At 42.4% G+C, this 25,708-nt stretch overlaps 1 protein-coding gene across 1 annotated transcript in view; it reads left to right on the plus strand.

The window, feature by feature from the left end:
* Positions 1-25,708, plus strand: part of LOC131968168 (plexin-A1-like) — a 213,803-nt gene that overhangs the window by 101,522 nt on the left and 86,573 nt on the right. Inside the window, exons 5-9 of the mRNA XM_059328924.1 lie at positions 8,362-8,462; positions 11,294-11,417; positions 12,474-12,627; positions 13,701-13,800; positions 20,534-20,648. Of these exons, the coding sequence (XP_059184907.1) occupies positions 8,362-8,462; positions 11,294-11,417; positions 12,474-12,627; positions 13,701-13,800; positions 20,534-20,648 (594 nt within the window). The remainder of the gene's footprint in view (positions 1-8,361; positions 8,463-11,293; positions 11,418-12,473; positions 12,628-13,700; positions 13,801-20,533; positions 20,649-25,708) is intronic.

Below are 25,708 nucleotides of genomic sequence, written 5' to 3' on the forward strand. Positions count from 1 at the left end.
GGACTGAGCACATACACACACACTCATACACACCTTATACAGTTAATGTTAATCATGGCGCATAAGTGCACACTGACATGTTTGTTCAGTGGATGGGCACATTTATAAACCCCTTGTCCTCTTTTTATAATTGCAAATCCGGACTTTACCTAAACCTACAGCTGATTAGACTTTCATCACTGGGTTCTCCAGAAAAAAACAACACAAAAACAAATTTTGCTGTCATCCACTGCCTTTAGTTCATTTTTTATCCCTGCCTGTGAGTTTATATAAATCTATTTTTTCACGATACACTTTTTTTTTTTGGGTTACCCATCATGGATGTTGGTCTCTGCTATACTTTAGCAGTAGCAGTAGTGAGGAAAAAAATAAAATTGGTTATTTGAAAATAATCTGCAGATGAATGAAAAAATAAGAATAATTGATAATTGCAGCTCTACTCCCCTCTTTCCTGTGACATAACGAAAGAAGAGAAAGGGAAAAAAAACTGAGAGAAAAGTGATGCTAACTCCTAACAGTGGCAGATATGTGAGCAGACTGTTCAAAATCCCTTTATTAGCCTGAAAGGGATGGCTTCCGTATCTCTTTATATTTCACATTTAACTTTTCGGTCTATTTCTCTTAATTGTATTTCCTTCCATTTCTCTCACTTCCCTCTTTCCTGTCGTATCATTGTCTCCTGTGGTTTTCCCCTCTTCTTTTTTTTAATGTGTGTACTTGATTGAATGTGTGCGTGCCCCATCAGAAAAGTGTGCTCAGACACTTGTCTTTGGCGTGATGCTATCAGTCCTAATGGAAGTCTAGCTGTCACTAGATAGCTCTGTCTTTCTCTCATCTCTCTCTGTTTTACTCTGCCATCTTTTCCCAAAGGATGGCGTGATAGAGCAGACTGATAGGGTTAGGAAAGAGGGTGAGATGGATAGGGAGGTTAATGGTTTCTCTCTCCCTCCGTCTCCCCCTCCTCCCCTTTCTTCTCAATCACTATCAATCGGCTGTACAATCGGTCCTCCTGTTGCTTGACAGTGATTGGGCCGGGAAGATGTGGCTCCGACTGATTGTCATTGGATGAAGCCAATCAAAAGCTGGCATGGTCCTCGGAGCCGCTCCAAGTGGCACATCACTGAATTTAGTCCTATGCCTTAACCACCAGCCATACTTGGTAGAACAATGAAGTGTCGCTCATGCATGGCAGCACAGGGAATTGTTTTGAATCCGAGTCATATTTCTTTTCAAATTCATGCTCGGCAGGCTTCGTCAGACCCAGTTATGAAGTATTAAATGGGGAAAAGTCAGAGTGGAAAAGCAGAATTTTCTTCCAGTCTTTCAGAACTCACAAAAAGAAAGAGCATGATACTGATAATGTTGGAAAGACACTCTACAAAGCTTGTTATTATTTTCAGTATTTGTGTATAAAAAGTGAAAAGTGTTCATCACAAGTTCCCTGAACCCAAGGTGACTTCTTCAAAGTGTTGAACCAACCATCTTAAAAGCTAAAGAGATTCAGTTTGGCAGCAAATGCAGCTGGAACAGACAAATATTTGCTTATTTTGCTTGATAAATGATTTAAGATGGATGGATGGATGGATAGATGGATAGATGGATAGATAGATTATAAGAAGCAAAGAAGGTAGAGTAATAGCCTAAATATTAAATACAGGTATCTGCAATATTGAAATAATATTGTTAATAACTCTACCTGTCCAAAAGATAAGATAAAAACAAAATGACATTTTATCCATTATCAAAATTGTTGAAGATCAAATGTGCATTGAGATCAGTTCACATGAGTATCAATACTCAACCTTCAAAAAACAGGTGTGCAAGTTTTTCTTTGGCTTGTATTTTCTAGACTTATACAAGTTTGAGAAAGTAACCCTGATGATGTCATCAGGTTTGTCTTTGTTCGGGTTTGGAGACTTCTTTTTTTTTTTAGAATGTTTTAAACTAAAAATCTGGCCAAAATTTACAAATTGCACCTTTTAAAGCAACAAAAAGTCAGAAAATCTTCCTCCACTGCATCAATTTGAATTATACTGAAATACCAACTTGCTGGAATAACCCTTTAATTTCTAGCCTGACTAATAAGTTGACTAATTGTTCAGCACTAACAAGAACCATAAGGGCCAAGTGAAGGACTCCTCTCTTACATGAGTCATGGTTGTGTGTATTAGTTTATATACGTATAAGTATTTTCCTCTTTAGTGCAATCAAGAAGCATGGCAACATAAGCTGATTGCATAGAGAAATATAACAAACATTGATCAGATCTGACTGATTTCACATGTCTTTGGATTTGTTTGGATGTAGCTTTGATAAAATTCACATTCATTTGTTTCAGCCAATTCTCTCTAATTTGCAGTGCACTCGTTTTAATATTTCAAAAGCTCCTGCAAAACTTCCTGGCAGTGATTTTGAATGACAGGATACATATTAGCACAAAGTTAATCAGACAGATTTTGTTTATTCTGCTCAGTTCTCTCCATCAAGCATCCATCCACACACCTTACCAGGCATGACTTTCACACAGCGGCTCATGTGAGAGAAAATAAAGAAACGCAGCATTTGTTCTCTTTCCCTCCTCTGTTTCTCTCTGTCTGTGTATATGGTGGTGGGTCACCTGGCAGTGCTAATGGAAATGCCAGCTGTGTGGCTGCTCACTCCTCACCAAGTCCATTTACTAAAGTGACAGAGTCATTTACCAGGCCGCCGGCCTCTCCCATCCTCACTTAATTAGAAGACCCCTAGGCCTGTCTACCTTAGCTGGTCACATTTACCTCTTTCTCTCTCTCTGCAGTCTCTTTGTTCCAATTCTTTGTTTTCTGTGGTTTTTCAATCTCCGTCTCGTCCTTTGTCTCTGTCTCAGTTTTCCTCCGTTGCTCTCTCATTCCACTTTCTCTCTCTTCTCTCTTTCTATCAGACTCAGGAGGGACGGGGAGTATTATAGACAAATGGCTACACAAAGAGTGAGAAAGTGTATTGACCTATAGTTAGCTCTCTTTGGAAGAGTTAATGGGAATGTCCATGGGATGAGTGATGAGGTCTCACATCTTTATTTTTCAAAGTTCTGTTTGTCTTTCTTTACTCACTTGAGGTTTTCTCTTGATTCTGTTTGTGTAGCCAGTCCTTGCTGTTGTTTCACATTTCAGTTATTTTATTCATTTCTTTGGGGAAAAGAGGCAAATATTTTTGTCTTTTCTTTGGGCGGTAATACTTCATCACAATTATCATCATTCTCTGATATTATGAGGGACAAGGAGCTCTATTACATTGTTTTTGGAGACACTTTAATGTTTTTTTTCAGCGGTAGGTTGAATGCTTTTCAAAAGTTTTTCCTGCAAATTTACTTGAAGGTTCTTCTATAATAGTTGCAAGGTGCTTTCACACTGAGAAAGTGCTCCTCCAGCTGCGGTGCAGTCTTACGGTGTGGATCCCATGGGTGTGAACTGTATATATGTTGTCTCAGAGCAGTTTCCTAGGAGAAGGGAATTTCAGTTGTCAACTTCATTGGCCTTGAACTCACAATATGTGCACACACAAAGGACAAATAAATAAGCTGTTTGATCAGCCTCTTGTTTTCACCGGCATGGCGTATAGAAGAAGAGATCAAAACAGTATTTCAGAAGAGGAAAAACAATGGAGCGGATGAATAATTGAGCCCTGTGCAGGAAAGAGAGTATAAAAAGATAAATTAAAGAAGGAGAGCTGATCGGGAGGGAGAAACGGCAGACAAAACACAATATGAGAGAGATAAAGATAGCGAGGGAGGCAGGAAGGGCAGTGGGCGCAAAAAAAACCCCAGCAGGGAGTGAATTTTGAGAGAGAAAACAAGAGATTAGAGCTTTCACACTGGGCACCATATTCTTCTACTGTGACACATCAAGACCTAATTCGCTAAAACATGTCTTCAGCAAACAATTTGAGTTGAGCACAATGGCCAGAACTGTCAATAACATCTCCGCAGTGGAACAGCGATTTGGTATTAGGGCACCATTCAGAAAATTGAATGTGACAGCAGATGATTTTTTTGATTCAATACGATGATGTCATCGCTGTTTCTCTCCCGTCCTTCAGAACCTCGTCTTCCCAAACGGTGCCAGACTCTCCGAGTCCTATTTGCTTTGCTGCTTATCTCCAATCAGTCAACACATCGAGCTCCTAGCTAGTCATTGATCTCCTAAGCCCCTTACAATCCAGTCAATGCACACATGCTAACCCAGCCTTTGATACAGCCCCCCCTGAGCAGGTATTCCAGCGCTGGAAGATATAGCCCTCTTACACGGACATCCCGTTGAGAGACATGTTTCAGTACTATGCCTAAGGGATAACTGGACCACTGCTGGGTAGAACTCACATTTCTAATGGACAATTTTGGGGTGATGCCAAATCAGAACACAAATTTCAGTCATTTTGGAGCTACAGTTGACCCCTAAACAGTTATATTTTATCTTTTATTTCTATGTGATATTTTGTCGTTCTGGGGCATTAGTGGCAATGATGATAGATATTGATTTTTTTTTCACATAAGCGGTTGCTCACTGCCAGTATAGATTAAACCATGGGAAGATAGAAAATGATTGACGGTTGTTGAAATAATGCAGGTATGGTTAATATCAGTTGACAGAGAAAAGGCAAGAGGGATGATGACAGGCTTGCTCCTTCTGTCAGCTACTGATTAAATTTTTAGTTTAAATTGGAGTCTTTCTCTGAAATTCTTTTCGGCTCAACCGCGGCTAGTTAAGATTACAGAGTAAGGTTTGGATGAAAGGAGAGGAGCAATAAAAAAAGTTTATGAGATTTCTCTGATTTTTTTTCTCTGGAAACCGAACATGTGACTTTTTTTCCGAAATACATGCAGTTTTCTTAAATGTATCTATAGAAGGCTGACTATGTATGTGTGCTCTCTCCTTAATTGACATCGAGTACTTTGACCCTTGGAAGCTGCCGAGTGAAACCAGATTTCACTAGTATTTGTCCCCGAGCTGCAGGATCGGAGCCATATGAGGTTAAGTGTTCAGCACGAGAGGTTCCGTGGTAGTTGTTCAAGGAGGCACGGGCGTTACTAATTTATGATGCAGAGTCTCATGCAGATATCTAAAAATAACTGAAAATAAACTGATTTCTTCCTCTTGGCTCCCAGACACTGCAACCTAAAGAAGAGGCTCTCTTCTAGTAGACATCTCTGCTCCTCCCCCTTCCTTTTCTCTTCTACTATATCCTCCCCCTGTGTTTGAATGTTAAAAAAAGAAGCCGCAACAAGGCTGATCCTTTTATGTCTGTAGATTTAACAACCAATGAAAAGCCACGCTGAAAGCTTTACAGGTCCTTCGGGTTTTGGGGGGCGACCGTCGCAAAGCCTGTTAGCTGGACGTTTAAAGGCAGGTGATATCGCTCTGTAAAAACAGATTGGAGAGGAAAGGTGGAAAGTTTATAGCAGAAAGGAGATGTCATGGCATTGCGATATGGTCGGGGTAGAGGGCTGACAACACAGGAAGAGAGAGCGAGGAAGGAGAATTGAGTTACAGCGGCGGATGCTATTGTAAATAAGGAGATGGCAAGAGAGAGGAGATGGCGGCCTTGGTTTATAAGGTCATTTAAAGGAGTAATGTGGCACACTGTCGGGAATTGGCTTTCATTAAAAGAGCCATCGAGGGAGAGGGAGAGTAGGAGGCAGACGGCGAGGGAGTGTGTATGTGTGTGTCAGTGGGTAAGCACACGCAGGCGCACATTTTTTGGATCTACATGCGGTTATACAAGCGCATTCCAGGCTCCAGTAAAGCGTTTTATATCTCCATTGGGAAAAACAGCCATCATAGCCCCCTACCACATCAACAGCTGTGTGCCACTCCCACTGTATAGAGCCCATAGTGTCTTCATCACTACTAGTACATTAGCAATTGTGAACAATAGACCATATCTATCATTACACAGGGCAGCGATAAGGTTATGCTAGCTCACCAAGGACCCATAGTGTTAGTGTGATTTATGTGAACCATTGTCCTTAATCACAGTCATAATGATTTATGGAGAAGTTGGGGGGGTTGGTTCGCGTCCGTGACTATATGAGGAACAGGCCATTCCTGCTCCTTCTCTCCTTTTTCTCTTGTGTGTTAAATCATAAACTATTTGAAAGACATCCTGTGATTCTTTCTCCTAAGATGTCCAATCACATTTCCTCAACTATAGCTGATTTTCCATCATCCACCTATCCATCATCTGCTCATTCATTCACACTCATTTTTCCCCTCTGTCATCCTTTTATTATCTAAGAGGCACCAATCCGTTGTTCCATCCTTCTTTCAGCTCTCCTTTCAGATGAAAACTAGACTTGCACTCATTCTGACAATGACACATCGCAGCCGTCTGCCACCATATCCCATCCACTCAGCACAATGTCTTCGTCGATTCGCCCCGTGTGTGTCTTCCATTACACCTCTCTTTTCCTCTATTCATCCATCCAGCCAGCGCTTCCAGGAGATGACCACCTCCCTTTCCCCCCCTCCGGTCCCTACCATTGCTCGTTTGCATCATTTCATCCGTCTTTCTCTCTTTGGGCAGTTAGCCAGTTAGAAAGCTACTGTACTGGGGCCTGTAGAGTGAATGAATGAGATGCTCAGAGATGGATGAATTCTTGGAGAGAACATTGCGGGGCAAAGGATGAAGCAAAAGGAGCATAGAGAGTAATGGAAATAGCCAAATCTAAAGAAAGAAAGGAGGATTTAGTGGCACACAGTGTCAAGTGTTTTTGTCTGCCTGCCCTCTGTTTGAGCAGTATTGTTCCATCAAAATGCCCAGAGGCCAGTCTGATACGAGACATTTCAGAGCATAAATGAGTTCCGCCATGTCATATCTATCTCATATCTGTGTTGTACTTAAAGCTCACAGAGGAATCCGGGCCCCAGTTTAATATTTCAACGCTGCGTTCCTTTGTCCGCCTGTTTTCCGTCCTGCAGCTAACCAGCTTTATCTCTTACCTCAGGCCTCTGCTCTCTTTCTGCCATATGTTTTTTTTCTCTCTCTTATCCCTCCATATATCTTTTCTGTTTCCCCCCTCCCATTCCTACCTCTTAAAAAAGTCGGTCCCCACTGGGCCAGTCAGTACGTTTGTCCCCACATACCACTTGGACGAGTTTCTCATGGTTAAATCTGTGTGTGTGTCCACGCTATAATAGTGTTACCCAAGGGTAGGGTTGTTAAATGCTGTTACTTACTGATCAGCTGGCCCACTCAGCTGCATGATTTACAACTAGCCTGCCGTGGCAATTTGATACATGCACACACACTCATACACACACATCATGAAAGAGGGATCAAGCGACTCATCAAGTTGAGGCCCGTTGGTGAAGAAAAGTTGAGTGTGGCGTTGACACTTTCAGCACACATGCACACACAGACGTGCAAATACAAGCTCCTTTACTTTGTCGCGTACTAGCATTCTGCGCATATGCTAGCAATCTGTCTGTCACACACTTAAACACGCTTGCATCTCTCCTGAATATCTTGAAAGACACACACACACACACACACACACACACACACACACACACACACACTTTCAGACCCATTGGGGATATGTTGTGAACCATCTGTCATCACCTTTAGCACAAGTGGAGGCCTAACTTGAACACTTGATCTTGTTTCTTTGGCAACATCTGTAGCCTATCACCAAAATCTTACATCCAGTAAGGCTGTGATTGACTGACACACACACACACGCGTGTGCACACACACACACACACACACACACACACACGCACGCGCACGCACACGCACAAACAAGACTTGTCACATAGATGCACTAAGGTCTTGTTACGCAGACTCTGTACAGACACTTTAAACCACTCTCTGTCCCTCATACATGTGTGTATGTGCGCACACACACACACACACACACACACACACACACACTGGGGGTCTGTCCTTCTGCTCCTCTGCCTCCCATTGGTTTTTGAGGTCACCTGTCAATCAAAGTACTGTTGCTACGGCCACCTGTCAGGTGTCCCAGCATGCTTTGCGAGGCCTCTCCTGTACATGCTTCACTGGAGACTGTCACACACTGCTGGACCGGAATCACTCACCAGAACACACGCATGCACAAAGACACACACACACACACACACACGCACATCTCTCAGACACAAATACACACACTATGACTGTTTGGTGAATTGAATCAGTCTGATAAGCTGTCAAATGCTCAAAATCATCCAGCTGAATATACTGCTCAGTTTACGAGTTTGATTACAACAAGGATACTAATTATTTCTTCATCACCTCTCTGTCTCTCCCTCTGTCTCTCCCTCTCTCTCTCTCTCTGTCTCTCTCTCTCTGTCTCTCTCTCTCTGTCTCTCTCTCTCTCCCTAGGTGGTGAGAGTTCCAGTGGAAAGCTGCGAGCAGTACACCACTTGTGGGGAGTGTTTGGGCTCCAGAGACCCTCATTGTGGATGGTGTGTCCTCCACAATGTGTAAGTACCACACACACTCATGCACACATTAACACACTTCACCCTGGTACCCTTCCATTGCACTGTATAGCAGGTATGAGAGATGTGTTAGGTGTGTGTCGGTTGATCATGCTGGAGTGTATTCACCAACCTGAATGGGAAAACGGGAAACTCAGGAGCCGTTTGTCACCCCAGATACCCAACTATTGTTGTTTTTAGGGAAAATCCACTGATAATCAGTGATGAGATTGACTCTGTTGAAGCTAAATTAATGAACAGTTTGGTTCTCAGTTTTTGAGTCTTTTGAATGTAGAGCAGAAAAGATTGTCATAAGTTTAAAAATTAACTGTCACAGTCTCTACCTAATGGGGGGCCTTTTTGCAGGGAATAGAGGCTGTGGATGCATTTGTGGTCTGGCCTTGGGGCTTTTTGTGGGTGTCTAGTCGGGTGTGTAGTTACTTTTGTTTGAATTTGTAACATTAGTTGTTCATTCAATTATGTCTTTTAAAGACTTAATTTGCCAAGGCCATGATATTCAGAACTACCACTTTCTGAAATTCAAGTGTAATGATATAGTGAACCTTAAACACTGAATAAGTGTTTCTCAGCCTCTGCTTCCTGAGCTGCATTAAAACTGTTACTGTTAGAGTAACTGCTACACCTTTAAACAGCTGACTCTTTCTCTTTACTACATGTAAATGCCCAAGTGAAAGGTGAACATTTGTCCAATTGCTCAGTGAAACCTTAGCAGGCTATATAAAGACACACACACACACACACACACACACACACACACACACACACCGTTGTTGCTATGAATGTGGCCTGTGTTGACCTGAGGAACTATTTTTAACACCTTGTAACAACTTTTGTAAAATGCCTCTAACACCTTTTAATTAGTCACATAATTATGATTCATAGAAAAAACTTGACAGCTCCCTGCCAGTAGAGATACATTTATCCTGTGGAAGAGTGTGTGTGTGTGTGTGTGTGTGTGTGTGTGTGTGTGTGTGTGTGTGTGTGTGTGTGTGTGTGTGTGTGTGTGTGTGTGTGTGTGTGTGTGTGTGTGTGTGTGTGTGTGTGTGTGTGTGTGTGTGTGTGTGTGTGTGTGTGTGTGTGTGTGTGTGTGTGTGTGTGTGTGTGTGTGTGTGTGTGTGTGTTGTGAACATGGTTTAGTACATGTGTACTTTTACAGTACTTACGCACAAAGTTTTTGGCAACAGATTAAGGATTAGTCACTTCTGGTGTTATTGTTTGCAGAGTAGGTCCAATGTTTGCTTTAGGATTACTGCTACAGATTAGGTTTGTAACTGTGAGAGTGGAGGTTTGTAGTGGTGTTTAGAAAATAAATGGTTTTACAGTTACACTGTGTCTCTATGTAATCTCTCCATTTCTTTCCTTTGACTTGAGGGCGTGTGAGTGTATGCACACAGGAGAGTGTGAGAATAGTTACGTGTTATTGAAAGGTGACGGGATGTTAAAACACAGTTGGAACACCTGAAGCATTTGGCAAAATGCCATCTCTCTGTGTGTTAATTAAACTTACAAAACATATCACCATCCTGTCTTTCCTCAAGGCACACATACACATCCCCATTTTAGCAGACACACACACACACACACACACACATCTTTGAAATTACACACGACTTGATCCAGTGATATCCTTCTGTTTGGGCACATTTTGACCTTGTGTTTTGAATGCAGCTCGCTCATTTCTCACCTGATAGTGTTGCCAAATCTGGCCGAGACCCTCTCAGGCAAATTGGTATTAATAGGCAAATTATTTATAAGCCTTGGTTCAGCCCTCTGGCGCTTTTAGCCACATCTTATTAAGAGCTGTGGTAGTTTCAATCAGCGGCGGAATTGAACAGGGGAATACACACAAACACACACACATGCAGGTGTTTCTTGGTAAACGAGCACACTTCATTCAAACAAATTCACACATTCACACTCCAGAGGAGCAGTAGAAGGAAAAGAGGTCCATAATGAGAAAACGTGTACATACCTTTGTGCATCTCTACTCATGCCTGTACAGCGTGTGTTTAAGTGTGTGTATGTATGTGTGTGTGTATGTGTGTGTGTGTGTGTGTGTGTGTGTGAGTTAGTGACTCCCGGGGGATCGCTTGGCGACAGCTTTTTCTTGCTGAGCTCGAGTGAAGGCTAACTAAACGAGGGGATGGGGGGGCTGCTGCTCAGAGGAGGCAGTTAGCATTTTTTTTCTGCTTCCCTCTTATTGTTAAGGCCTCGCAGAGCGCCGCATCAGCACTTTCTTCTCACCATCGGGACCAGTTGTTGTTAGCGCGAAGGTGAAGTGATAGCTAATGCATTATGAATAGCTAATAGTAAAACGGCTACAATACAGGGGCTGTATGCTGATTTTTAGCACGATCAGTTGGCTCGTAATAAGCAGGGGAAATTGCTGACCCCATTGATATGTGGCTGGTAGGAATTGTATCATTTTTACGGTTCAGGGAAACTTTAATGACTGCTGGTATATCTCCCGAGAAGTTTGAATTGGGTGGTGCTGTAAACTGAAAAGAAGAGGGGGACTGGATGTTCGTATAGCTTAGTGGTTCTTGCACAAATGTCAGGGCCAATAAGGTAATGATGTAAAGGCCTACAGTAATGGCTGGGGGAAGCTATTAGCCTATTTGTCTTCCGTTATTGCCCATTTCTGTGTGACGGTGATGGCTGTGCATGTTTGTCATCTTAATATGATTGTCATATTAGCTTAACAGTTGCTCATTTTCTCTGTCTCTCCTCTCCTCCCCTCACCTCCTGTTTCCCTTCTCCTCACCACTTTTCTCTCCCCATCTTTCCCTCCGTCCCCTCTTTCTCCTCCCTAGTTGTTCACGCAAGGACCGTTGTGAACGGGCAGGAGAGCCCCTGAGGTTTGCCTCTGACCAGAGGCAGTGTGTGGAGCTCACCGTTCAGCCAAAGAATATCTCTGTCACCATGTCTGAAGTCCAGGTATGTCCTTTTGTCTGTAGTCTCAGATTTAGAGGAAATGACACTGAAAGCCCTGTGACTTCACAGCAGTGTGCACTGCAAAAATATCTACACCCGTTCCGTAAAGCATGCTGTTAACAGAAATAAGGTTGTCGTAATTCCAGAATGTCGATAAAATACTAATATAAGTACTCCTTTCGATAGCACAGCAAAAATAGGCACTCTGGCTGTTCTGACAGAACATGACCTTAACAACCAGTTGTTTTTTTCCCATAGTTTGATCTGCGCAACCTTGGGTTGAAAATGTGATTGGAGATCTTTTTTTTTATAGCTTTGGTACTTTATATACAGCCTTATGTATAATTTATATGTATAACATGAATGATTAACAAAGTTGTAAACTTGTGGTATGGAAAAAGTACTAAAGTAACAATACTTTATAATAAAAAATAAAATATATGTGAACCTTAATCAGAAACAAATGTGGTTTATTTTTAAGTGGTGCCATGATTAATCTCCACCTCCTCCATAAAGATCTGACTCATTTGCCATCTCACCATCTTTACATATCTTGGTCTATATTTATTTTTGCCGGACATACATGCATAAGTAAAGTGAAAATGAAAGGTCGTGAAAAAGTCACATTTTGCATCTTTCGTGTAGATTCCACAAAAAAATGCTTTTCTTGGTCTGTCCATCTATACCTTGAATATGTGCGTGTGTGTGTGTGTGTGCATGAGAGCTCTCATTCAGTCAGCAGCTCCTCAATGTAAGCACATACTGTAGTTTTGACTGATTACAGTTAGTCTCACTTTCTCTCTGCACATTAACACGAACACATTAACCTTGCTGTAATAGCTGCTCCGACTGACGCACACTTGCATACACACAAGCACTCACCCTCCTTTATTCCTGCTGCTGTCACATATACTCATACCCACGCTTCACTCCACCCAGCCACCCCCTCCCTTCCCCAACACCCATTAACCCTCATGTCATATCTTATAACAATCCATGTACACCATGTCCTTCCATTGATCTTGTACTGATTGTCCCCCTCTTCCTCTCTGTGTGTAGCTGGTCCTCCAGGCTCGTAACGTGCCTGATCTATCAGCGGGGGTCAACTGCTCCTTCGAGGACTACGTGGAGACGGAGGGGCGGATCCAGGGTGGACACATCTTCTGCATGTCTCCCTCCGTCCGAGACATCATCCCAATTACAAGGAACAAAGGTCAGCACAGGAAGGGCGAAGGATGATGAAGTCATAGGTGTAGTGAGGTCACTGGGTGGTAGCAGCAGGAGTTTTGGTGATATATTTGAGAAATTTAGTGATGAACTCTATTGACGTTGGTACTCTGTATATCATATGACACATTTTATGTTCTCATTTCCCTTTCATCCCTCTCCCCTGTACCCATCTATAGCACTGTATACTGTATGTTCATCACCATGGGCTGATGCGTCCCCTCCTAAGAGGTCTTTTTGTACGTTAGAATTGGAGAAAAGCTGGAACAGAATTTTAATGTTACCAGATGATTTGTTTATCGCGTCTATATTCAGAATACCTTGTCACCACCAATAATGCTCACCCATTCCCTTTCAAAGCCCTGAACACAAGTCTACATTTATCTACTGAAAATAGAACTGTTTTTGAATTCCCATTACCATGCATTATGCACTGTTGTCAGTTTCACTTTCTTTATTTTTTTCTATCTAAACGACACTGGTTATGCTCCTAGCTTCTTTTCAAAGCAGTGACTTCAGTGTGGTTTATCGTTAAATTTAAAAATATCTGCATCATTTTTTTTTTTTTTTGCAGAGATTATGCACCTGTTTCATGTCCAATTCTGTCAAGCCACAAATGATAAAAACTTGTTTGGTATCTGCACTCAAAGCACTGAAAACATGTCAGTTAGTGCGCTCTAACTTTCCTTAAAGCGACATCTCAGTAGTTCTTCAACTGAGCCCATTATGCCCCATTATGAGTTCTCCTCAGCTCTGGCATCCAAACACTGATTGGTGCAGCTATTTTTAATACCACCCTACTGTGTGTGTGACATGAGCGGCGTGTTGCTAAGCTACAGTGTTTCTTTGTGTTTGCGTGTTATCTGCTAAGGTCACACAAGTGGAATCAAATATAAAGTGCCACATTGTGTCAAAGAATAGATTGTTTTTTAATGTACATCCAGTTTGTAATTACATGAAGTTGTTAAGTGTGACTTTTGAGCTGTTTGGTAATAAATTAAGATTACATTTTCAAACAGTATCTAAATATATTTATTTTCATGTATGTGTTTGGTGCAGGTGACAAGCGAGTGGTGAAGCTCTATCTGAAGTCTAAGGAGACGGGCAAGAAGTTCGCCAGCGTCGACTTTGTCTTCTACAACTGTAGCGTCCATCAGTCGTAAGTTACAATCATTTTTATATTTCTGGGTACATCTGACAACCATTTGCTTATTTATTTTCCTCTTTTTCCTCTTGTTCTTTAAAGAAATGGTCTTTCTGTCCTCTCTCTCCATGGGCTGTATCATGTTTCTGAGCATGAGAGATACAGTCAGACGTACACACACAAATATCTCGCCCCACTCCGACCTCCACAGGAGGCTCGTGTTACCATTGGAGTGAAAAATCGAACGTGCCGTATATGAGAAACGATTGGGATATGAGATGGTAATTCTAGTCTTATTATCATAACCCACGACACACACTAATGATACCTCAATGATTAATTCATTATGCGATGGTCTGCCGTAATGCCTCCCAATCATAGACTCTAACCACATTTGTGCCTCTTCCGCACTTGATAAAACAAATACTTGCAGCTTTTGTGAGCACTCATACTCAGTCTGCTACTTATTTACACAAGACAGACAAAGTCAAATACTGTAATTTGGCGGATGAAGTGCCTTTTCCGACGAATTAGTCTCCTTCACACTCCAGATGCCCTCAGCTATCTGCCCAATCGCAGTTCACTGCCTCTCCTAATCCACCTTCTGCTGAAAATCCACACCACCCATCGAGCCACACCCGTAGGTCAGTCCTACCACGAGTCTGATGCACCCTGCCGGGGTAAAAGAATCCTCCCTCCCGTCCCACATGATACCCTCCCTCCTGTCCGTCCGTGGCTGATCCAGGGAAGGCTGAAACGTCTGCTGGGGTATTAGCCTAGGGGCAGCAGATGGCTCGGAGGCCCCTAGGGTACAACAGGGCTCCATTCTGGCTTCCCTCTGGATGTTAGATGAGCCTCCTTCGAGGATTGTCCACAAACACACATACACATAGACATGAGCAGCCACACCTCTCTCCGCTCTGTCACTTACAGATCATTGAAGCCTTGAATGTCCTGGACACCTAATCCGCTACTGTGACCTTTAACCCGGCTACCCTTGTCTCCCTGCCCTCGCACAGAAAATCCCCTGCCGCAACAACGATGATTAGCTCAGCTGGTTAAGGGTGTGGTGGTATACAATGTCGACTCCCAGTTAATTTATGTCCCATAAGGATGTGGTGTTTGCTCTAACTCCCAGCGCCTTTTACTGCCCAGGGTACATCTTGCGTCAGATGTAAATCCTGTGAGTACAAATTGCTTCATGTTGAAATAGAAAACACCCATTTTTAAAAAAAAGGTAACATCGTATCCTAATGGCTGTATTAAAATGTGATGTCACATTAAAGATCCTAATGTGGCAATGATCTCACAAAGTGTAAGAAATTTACGAGAAGTGACGCAGACAAGAAAGTCGCCCATTTGAAGAAATTACCCAAATGAACTCTGATTAAATCCGCTCCCTGGGCTGATCTAATACAGCCTCCAAGTGATGTAATGGACACGTTTAATGAAGTTACAGATACGGCACGTCGCATCTTCAGCAGCGACTCTGATGGCGACGAGAGATGCTGAGATAAAAATCCCATTTGGAGCTCTGGCCCGCATACCCGCTGTGCCCCCCGGACGTCAGCGTGTGGCGTCTGATGAGATCAGACTGGTAATGTCGTTGGCGTAATGACTTCAGGCCCGCACTGCCACATGCAAGGCCCTGTTTCCAGGATGCTTGGTCATTCTTAACAGAGCCAAGTTCTCCTCTAATGGGCCTAAGCTCAAACTACTGAGGCTTTTACGCAGTGAAGGATGCACACGCTCTCAACACATGCAGAAAGACATTTCCGAGCAGAAACAATAACCGGCTGTGCCTACATGAATTCCCACTCATCTATTTTTACAGTCTCATACAGGACTGTGTATACTGTATACTGCTTACATTAAAGGGGACATTTGATGAAAAACTCATTTTATCTATCTTGAGTGCCAACCAACCCACGAACTGTGATATAAGACAACCCAGCCAGTTTGTGGGCTGTCTAGATCATAAAGCACAAGATTCAACAAGCCATTCAGATTTGGCTCCCCTGCCTACAATATATTATTTTTGTACACTTTGTAATTGAATATATGGATTTGGTTTTATCAACGTTTTCGGTAACGTCCAAAGTTTTTTCAGCATTGTATGTCACATGCAGGCTCATTAGAATGTGCTGCCACCCACTACCTTTGCAAATGTGTGCTTATTTTTTCTCAATAGCCATTCTGAGCACACTGGGTTTTTCAGACAGGCACTAAAACAAGGGTGAATCCAGGTAATACAGGTATATTCAAACATACAGTATAAAAATGTTTCTTTTTAACATTAAGCATGTTTTAGTAAAAACACAAAATACAAGCATGAACCTTAAGATGAGCATAAAATGTCCCTATTGGAAGGCAAGGAATGAGCCCGTCATTAGATTTGCCCCATCATGTTTCTTAATAGTTTACACTCACATATTGACACCCAGCCCCCTCCCATCCTAAAAAACAAACACCCCTCCCGCTTATTTACTCAACTGATTACATCGTGGCCCTTGCCTCTTCAAAAATGCCATAAATTTGCATAGTGGTATTAATCTAATTAGAATTCCCACTGTTTCAGTTTAAGGGTTGCCGAGATTGAAATAGAAAATCACCCACGGCCATGATTGCTCCTTAATTAAATATTTCCATACGCTTTTTCTCATTCCACAGCCCCCCATTTATTAAAGATAGGGAAGATAGTCTGGCAATGAATTTGGGTTTAAATGTCTGTATAAAGCCGTCTGAAGCACCTTTTCTCGCTGTGGTTAATGTGGCTCGGGCAGTGACTGGGTCATTTGTTGTGTGATTGAGGGTGCTCTTAGAGTAATTGGGAGAAAAAGTGCATTGAATGTCATAGAAAGAGAGAGTACAGTTTTCTTTGTTAGAGAAGAATATAAAAAGCTGCGGCCAAGGTAAAATGGAGAAAAAAGAAAAAAAAAAGTGTAGATTTTGAAGAATTATACAACGAGATGTAAGCATTTTGTTTCTTCAAACACTGGTGCGGTGGTTTCCTCCCTGATAAGCGCATTCAGATTGCGTTATTTTCCTGTAAACTAAACACTCAGACATGCATTAATAAAATGATGTGCAGGAATACTCGTCTCTGTGTTTTATAAGCCCCCCTTAAATTTTAAAGGGATCCAGTAATGATGGGATAGACTATCTAGAGGACCATTAAATTATTCACCTCCACTCCTTTGAAATGAATAGTAGCCAATAAATAACTCATTTTGCCAAGTGCAGGAGTGTCAAACGCACCTCACTAGGAGAGCAGATTGTATTTAGCACTCCAAACTGACCGAGGAGAGGAGAGAGGAGGAAATCATAGCCCATTGTGTTGAGGCCTAAAAAAACACTACCGCTCCAAAGCTAGCTCAGCTCGATTAGCATCTGAATATGAACGGATTAAATTAGCATGATGAGCGTGGCCATACGGGGAGCGTGTCTGCAGCCGCCCCAAGCCTCTGAGATGGCTAACGGCGATGGCGAGTGACAGGAAGGAGGAATAAGGAGATGCTGGGGGGTCTGAAAAAGGGAGGCCACCCCTGGAAAACAGTACAAGAGTTATCGAACGTCCCCACATGGCCCTGGGTGGGCTTTTCCTTTAAAGGATCTGCACCCAGGCTAAAAGAGAGGTTTGAGATCCTAAGGCAGCTCGTGACAGGGGGCCCTGCTTACTTGGAGGAACCAAAGAGCGAGCAGTAGGGGGGTGTCAGACAGGGCCCACTGCTGGCCTTGGGTGGCACACATAATGGCACCGTCTTTTATTTCAAAGGCCGGAATCATAAAAGTCTCCCGAAATTGGGCAGTGGTTACCTGCTGACATTTTGCTCGTTATTTCAAAGTCACTGGTACACTAACAAGGTTGATTTGACATGAATAAAAGATAGAAGTCCAGATGAAAACGGTTATTATGAGGACTTAGCGACAGATGTGTTGTCGGGTGTTTGGGTTCAAACTACTAACTCTACTTTGTGCTGTTCGCTGCACGGTTCTAGTTACCTGCTGTGTTAAGTTGGTACTGTAGTGGTGTATTGGTGGCCCAAGAAAAAAACCCTTTGGCATTTAAATTATTTACATTTATAGTAATTGTTGTCGAGCTAAACATACACCATGAAGCTGTCACCTCTCTACAATATTTCAGTATTGACTTTATTCCGAGACTTACCAACTCACTTGGGACAAAACATTGAGCTAAAACTCCTCAGATCTGCTATTTGAGTCAATGCACTGTATGCTAACCTTACCTAGCGTAGCATAATCGCTTTCCTCCATTTGTCGGCAACATTGACAAATCTCCTATTTGCTCTCGTGTGGTATTAAGAGGCCTGTTATTTCCTTAGCCGCACATCCCTCATTCTAAATGGACAGCTTCTCTCAGCACAATGCTAAATTGGTCAATTAAAGCGGCAGTGGGATTGAATTAAGCTCCAGCCTCTGATCTCACTCAAAAGGAGGGGTCCGGGCTGGAAACGATCACTTAATGTGCGCACCTGACAAACGAGCGGCCCTAATTGATCCAAATGAATCCGCGTCAGGGTTTGATGGAATCGTATATGGGCTCCATCTCAGAGCTCAAGAGTTGAAGCTCTAATTTTTCATGCGGATGAGAGGGAGGGCTGCTGGCATTTTACACAGGGTTAAAACACACTTGAGAGATTGTCGGCAGTGTGCTCATAGCGGTTCAGACAGACGCGCAAATTCACACCTGGCAGATGTGGTTGAATACAAATCAGCCTGTGTAATAAGCTGCCTCTACCCGCTCTTTTATTGTTATGGATCCAGATTTGCTTACCTTGACTGTATTAAATGTAGTATTTTATTATATTTCCAATAAACCATATGCTCCCACAAACCATAATCACTAAATGAGAATTCAGAAACCGAACTACAGTAAGCTTTGTAATAAAATGAAACAATTTTATTTGTAAGCTCATAATGGTTACATTAGATAACGCTGCGCACATAAATGAGACACCAAGTAGCGTAGTATCTCTCTAGGGCTGAGAGAGGACCAATAACATGAAGCTGTGTTGATAAACTGCATACTTGAACCTGTCTGCCTCTCCTTCACGGGTCCCCTTAGATGCAAACACACACACACACACACACACACACACACACACACAATCGTACTCACTTTCTAACTTTCAACCTAATGTTTCCTCCCTCTCCCAGGAGACTCCCACGCAGAGCCCCGCGGGCTACACCCCCCCTTCCTATTTTCTCCCCCCTCTCTCTCCCACGATACCTGGCGTCTAAACCTCTCTCAGGGAAATCCACCTGCTTTTGATCTCTCCCTCTTTCTTTCCCTCTCTTCTTTCTCCCATCTTTCTCTTTCAGTCTGTCTCTCTGCACCTCGCCTCAGCTAAAGCAGGTGAATTTAAAATGGTGGAGCGCTCTTAGCCCCACGGATGAAAGAGAGCTTTAGACAAAGAACAGGGGGGAGAGCTTTTTAAAATGAGAAGGCAGCGAATGAAAGGGATGGATAGAGCGAGAGAGGCAGAGACGGAGGGACAGAAAGAAAGGCTCAGGGCTGAATGGATGGAGAGAATGATACAGCAGAGGTATAGAAAGTCTGAGAAGAGGGGGAAATATATGCAGAGAGTAGGCTGATTGTGAGGAAGATCATTGAACATATGGAAGCAGCCAGCGCTGGACAGTTACAAGCGAGTGGGGAGTGATGAATGAGGAACGTGAGGGGGAGAAAGAGGTTAAGACAGTTGATTGATAGGATGGAAGATGGGGGGAGGAAAGGTGAGGGGAAGAAAAGAGGATTCCAGACAGGATGGGAAAAAAATCCAAAATTCACATTGGATGATAAATAGACATGAGACGGTGAAAGGAAAGTCTGGGGAAAAAAAGTTTTCAGTTGAGATTCTAAAAACCCAGTTGAATAGGTTTTAACATTTTAGTATATCCTGTTTAAATCACAGTCAGAACCATTTCCCAACATTTCTCTCAGACTTTATTGTCACTGCCCTTCTTTTTTAATCCCCACATGATGGACTGTAAACATAGTAAATGGTAAATGGACCTGCACTTATACAGCGCTTTTCTAGTCGCTTTGCGACCACTCAAAGCGCTTTACACTCACTTCTACTGTAGTAGAACAATGGTGACAAAACAGATAATGAATGAGCAGGAAAGGTGAGATTTCATCACTAAGAAATCTCAATGAGTTCTCATTCAAATATCACAATCAAGTTCACTCTTTAGGCGTTTTTTCATAGGTCAGTGAACCCCATCTCTGTGTCTGCACCGTAAGGACACTTTTGAATTATTTTTTAGCTCCTATTTAAGTGTAGGTACTGTTCCAGCACCTCAAGAGACATAAGTTCACAGAACAGAACAAAACACAGCAAAAATTTGCCAGTGCAGTACATTTAAAATAAAAACAAAAAAAGTCCACCAAAAACACCCTTTATGGTCCTTGGTCGGGAACCACACATATGAGATGACATGGAAGAGATTTACCAAAATGAAAAGGCCACTTCTAGCTAGTTAATCGGTTTGTTTAACATGTCATTTGTAAGATATTTCTGGTTTCCAATCAGTAATTCCTTTGTTTCTCCTTCACTCTTCGATTTAAACGAAGACACCAGCTCATCCTGTCCTGTTTTTTTTTGCTATAATGCTTTGTCAAATGAATTGCTGATGCAGTACGATAAATAATTTAGACTCAAGTCAGAGAACAGGTGACCCTGTTAGCTCCCTAACTGTCTCCTCTCATCTCTCTCTGTTTTAGCTGCCTCTCCTGTGTAAACGGCTCCTTCCCATGCCACTGGTGCAAGTACCGCCACATGTGCACCCAGAACGCCAATGACTGCTCTTTCCAGGAAGGTCGCGTCAACATCTCTGAGGTAAAATTCACACTATGGATATGTCTATATTGCTTTCTTTATTTGTCAACAGACATTTTTTACAGCCCGGATACCATTATTATGGTTATTCCCCTTTAAATAAGTTGAGGATTAGTTCAAAATGTAGCTCAAGAGATTTTTTATAGTCTTGCCTAATGTAATTTCAGAGTTTCTCGTGATTTAAACTGTTTTTCACATATAGTGTGGCTGGTCACACGATGAAAGCTTTTCTCCCACATATTCTAGTGACAGAGGCTCAAATTGCACTCAGCTACACACACACCTTTACCCTCACCTTCTGTGGCTTTCGCCTCAGGGTTTCCTCACATCACCCTGCTGTGTGTGTCTGCTGTCTGTATGTGTAGTAGTGGGCTCTTGGCACTGTGACAACAGCTTGTGTACTGTGCAGCAATAATTCTGTCGTGGCCCATAAGGCCATAAGCAGGCCGGGATGAATGACTGTCTATGGAAATACTGCCTTGTTCTTACATAGCCAAATGCTGCATTAGCATAAAAGCTAATATCAATCGTGCCGAGTGGCGGCTGCAGTGGGCGACACGCAAAGCATAACAAGTGTTTGTCAACTGCTGGAGTGTATACGAGGATATTAGTGATGGACACACAGCCGTGCTGTGTTTTCATTGTGCTTTTCTTTTTTCTCTTGCTCCCTTATACTCGCCAAACACAGTCTCGCATATATTAAGAGGCGCTGAAAAAATGTATTCAAATGCATATCTTCTCAATGGACTTATGGATGTAAATCCACTGCACTCCCAGGTGACTGACAGTCATGCCTGTTCCTTATCTGATTGATGCCTCACACACATAAATGCACAGATACACACACACATACGCACAATCCCACCCTATCTCCTTGTGTTTGTGGTCCGACTCTCTCCGTTATCTCTATGCAGATTAAAGCACCCCCCTTGTTGGCCGGCCTGAATCACCGGCCTTTATTAATTGGTCAACCTTTATCCAATTACTTTCCTCTTTATCTCTTCTCTCAACCGGAGCTGTGTAGAATCCCAAACACTAGCATGCTAAACCACAGCCGTCCAAAACAACACACGGGCCCAGCCTTCACGCCTCACGGAGCTAATGTTAGCGGATTAGTGCGCCCATCTGCAAGACATGGGGAGAGCGCTGGCTAGCACACTCTGAGCTGAGAGAGGCCAGAGGGGCAACGGATGGATAAACAGGAAAGGCCTGCAGTGACGAAAGGAAAATCGAAGGAAAGCAGGGTGTGCTAGTAAACATATAAACTGTGTGGTAATATTGGTGAATTACTGGAGAGAAGGGCTCTTGAACATCAGACAGTATGACATGTAAAGGTCTTCTACCTCTCTTTACATCCTGATTAATTACGAGACATTTAGATGTAAAATATTTGTATTTAACACAGTGCATTATCTATTCAAGGCTAATGTAAAAAGATTGTTTTGGTGAAGTATTTTCGTGGTTAAAACCACGACGAGAAAGAACAAAGAACAATGGCGTGACAAAGAGACAAATGAATGGAGAGGGAGATGAAGAGACGGAGAGAGTGAAAGAGCGAGAGAGGCAGCAGGGAGAAGGAAGGGACAGACAGACCGGCTGACGGTGGCATGTGGACAGAGGGACCTCTCCTGTCACCTCGTCTGCCCAAGAAACCACCAACCACATGCTCCACTAGAAGATCCATCATCTGCACTGACACACACACACACACACACACACACACACACACACACACACACACATAGACACACAACTACTATACTTTGTGTCTTTCATGCACAAAAGTGTAAACATTCTGACAGTGACACGCACGCGCACACACATACAGAGTCATTCATCATTCTTCTCCTAGCTGCCATATCCATTAGTTGCGCTCTCAATGCCCCAACAAGTACAGCTCTTCCTGTAGGCTAGACTTATCCTTCTCCTCTCCCATCTCCCTCTCTCTCCCTGCCCCATCCTTCATGACTTTGATGCTCATTCACCCCATCTTTTCCTCATCCTTCTTTTCCCTCACCTTGCCGCCTCTGTGTGTGGATTATATATAGTTAAAGAAAGGAGTTAGAGGACAGAAATATGCCTCTCTTCCTCAACACCTTATGGTTGCACTTCTCTATCTACTGGTAGAGTCGGAATGGTTTGGCATGCCATCAGGGACCTGTGTGTGTGTGTCTGTGTGTGTGTGTGTGTGTGTGCATATGCTTGCACCCTTAATTTAGACCTCAAACGATCCTTTTTGCCGTGCCGTAGCTCAACTCTGAATACAAATAGCAGTGTTTAGCATAAGTGTGAAATCGGCTCTCCTGATAGCAGACATTTCACTCAGACCTTTGCTGCTCCCTCCTGCAGAACAACACAGCAGACAGGATTAAATAAGACTCATCTTTAGACTGTGATCAAAGGCCAGATAGAAGTTTTCACACAGGGTTAAGAGGTGGCTGCTCCTCACGTCTGACTCTGTGTGGTCTGAGTGTTCTATCGAATAGACAGCAGAGCCAAGAGAAAAAGTAGGACCAGCTGGTCAAATGTCCAAGTCCTCAGGAATCAGGACCAAGAACAAGGTTAAAAGCTGAACTTTCAATGCATGCAACTCACTTTTTTTTATGATTAACCCTCTCTTGTTCCTTGCTTCATTGTTAATTATTTCATTTCTTTACTACTACAGAGATACTAAAATATTCTAAATGAATAGTTGTAGCTCAATAAAAATCAATAAACATCACTGTCCTCATTGTGAATATAATAAACATTTGACAGCAGAACATCAAACATTTCCTCCTCTCCATCCTCAGTTTTTTTTCCTCTTCAAGTGTTTCGCTCTCATCTCCAACAGTATCTGTGTTACCATGGCAACTCAGAGGATCGGCACGTTGCCGACAAGGATTTTTTTCCCCTGCTTTATTTTATGTTCTCCCTCTCGCACAACCAGCAGCACCACCTCGTCCAACTGTAATTTGCTCGACCAAATTACATCGTACGGGATACGTTTTTTGTGATTGTCAGGCAACAAAAAATAGTAAGTTAAAGGAAATAAAAATCCAGCATACAAAAAAAGATATTAAACAAGCCAACCAAGGAGTAAAAGTGCTGTTTGTTTTTGTGAACAGACTGTGTCAAGATAGGGAAGAAAGAGAGGAAAAGAAATGGATTGACAGAGGAAGCGGGGAGGAAATAAATATAATGAGTGACATTTCCAAATCAAATATGCATGAATCAACAATGCCTCCAATGGCACAACAAACAAATTCTTGAATTAAGAAGCGACCGGGCGGAAAATTGCAGGAGAGGAGTAAGAGTTACTTTATTATAAGAACAAAAAAAGCTGAAGAGAGAAGAAGGCTAGACTAAGGGAAAGAAGTAATGTCTCCTTGCCGTCTTATTCTTTTATTCATATTGTTTATTTCTTTCCCTTTGTCTCCTTCCTTTTTAAGAAACTTGATTGCCATTTCTTCCCCTACTTTTCTCCACTTCTCCTTCTCCTGCTTTCCTCCTTTCTCCTTCCACACCCCTGAGAAGAAAGTGCTATTCTGAGCCAAAGCCTTGATGAGTGCCAGGCAAGGTTTGGGGTGGTTGGGCTCAGCTATGTTAAGACATGCTTACGTGTTTGTTTTGCTGCAAAGCAAGGCTCAGTCTCACTCGAGCAATCAAGGCAGCGGTTAACTTGATTGAGATTTGTGGGCACAGCGCTTTCCCCCCCTCCCTAAGCTCTCTGGCTGTCACATTTTGCCGTTTCCCAATTTCATTTCTCTCTCTTTCTTTGCTCCACTTCTTTTATTTGTCATTTTGAGTTTTAACTTAACATACAACAGACTGGTTTACTCCCTTACTTTTAAAACAATGCTGATATTGTTTACTCTGGCACTGAGGAAAATCTAAAAGTGATGGGCATTACATACGAAATACAAAAAATCTTCTGGATGTGGTTTAGAGGATGTAGCCATTATAAACATTACATTGTCCTGCCCTTTATTTTAAATATAATACATCTGCATCCACAGTGGCTTCCTCATCAATGTCCTCCTTGTCTGCGTGCCATGGAATGTGTGGCTCCAGTGATGAATTTTTCACTCTTTTATAAATTCAACACCTTCCGCTCCTCATCCTCCTTCTGTCCCTTCTCTGCATGGATGCACGATGAGTTAAACGATGTCACCGCCTCACTCAGACCCTTCTGTGGCTGTGTGCATGAAAACCTTCCAAGCATCAGTTTAATGGTTTGGGAATCAGCTTGTTTGCTTTCTTGCCGAGAATCAAGACCTTTACACACTGGGAGCCTGATGAATAAATGACACGAAATTTGAAAATCTCACCTGTGAATATTTTGCATCCAAACTATTAGTCGTTTTGTGGTGTAAATTTGTGACGGTTACAACATTTGTTCAAAAAAAGTTTTGTGCCGACTCATTAGTGCAATGCTTTGAGTTCCCTCTGGTAAACAGTTTCTCAGTGTAGGGCTTTTATTGTGAAAGGGAGGAATAAGGGAATATTGTACAGTTTGTGCTGCCTTTGTCAAAGTTGAAAGGAGTAACAAAGTTTTCCGTCTTGGTTCGGACTATGGAGCCTCCGTGTCGTTATTAATGTTCCTCATGAGTACAGGCACAACTCAACCTTGACGTGACATCCTTTTTTGCCACGTAAAATCTTCAAAAATAGATATTGACAAGCAAATGAATCACGCATAAAGTATGCCTCTGTGTGGTAAGGGCTTCACAGATATAACATGTTAATTAGTGAGCTTCAGAGTTGTACATTGATAGATTGTGTTTCCTTTAACTCAGCCAGGCTAGGTGTTTCCTCTTATTTCCATTCTTTGTACTAAGCTAACTAGTTGCTTGCTATAGCTTCACATTTATCCTACAGCATTATCAGTCTTCTCTACTTTTGACAAGTAAGCAAATAACGTTGAACTGTTCATATACACTTCAGAACATAGAAACGTGTGTGTTTTAAAGCATCATTTCAGCTGTGCCAGTAGAAACGCTCATGTATTCACACACTAAAGAGCTACTGTCTGTTGCCAATTACACAAATGTAATGTTAGTGTGTGACACGTTTTCCCT

The sequence above is a fragment of the Centropristis striata genome, chromosome 3 (assembly GCF_030273125.1).
Source record: "Centropristis striata isolate RG_2023a ecotype Rhode Island chromosome 3, C.striata_1.0, whole genome shotgun sequence".
Classification (NCBI taxonomy): Eukaryota; Metazoa; Chordata; class Actinopteri; order Perciformes; family Serranidae; genus Centropristis; species Centropristis striata.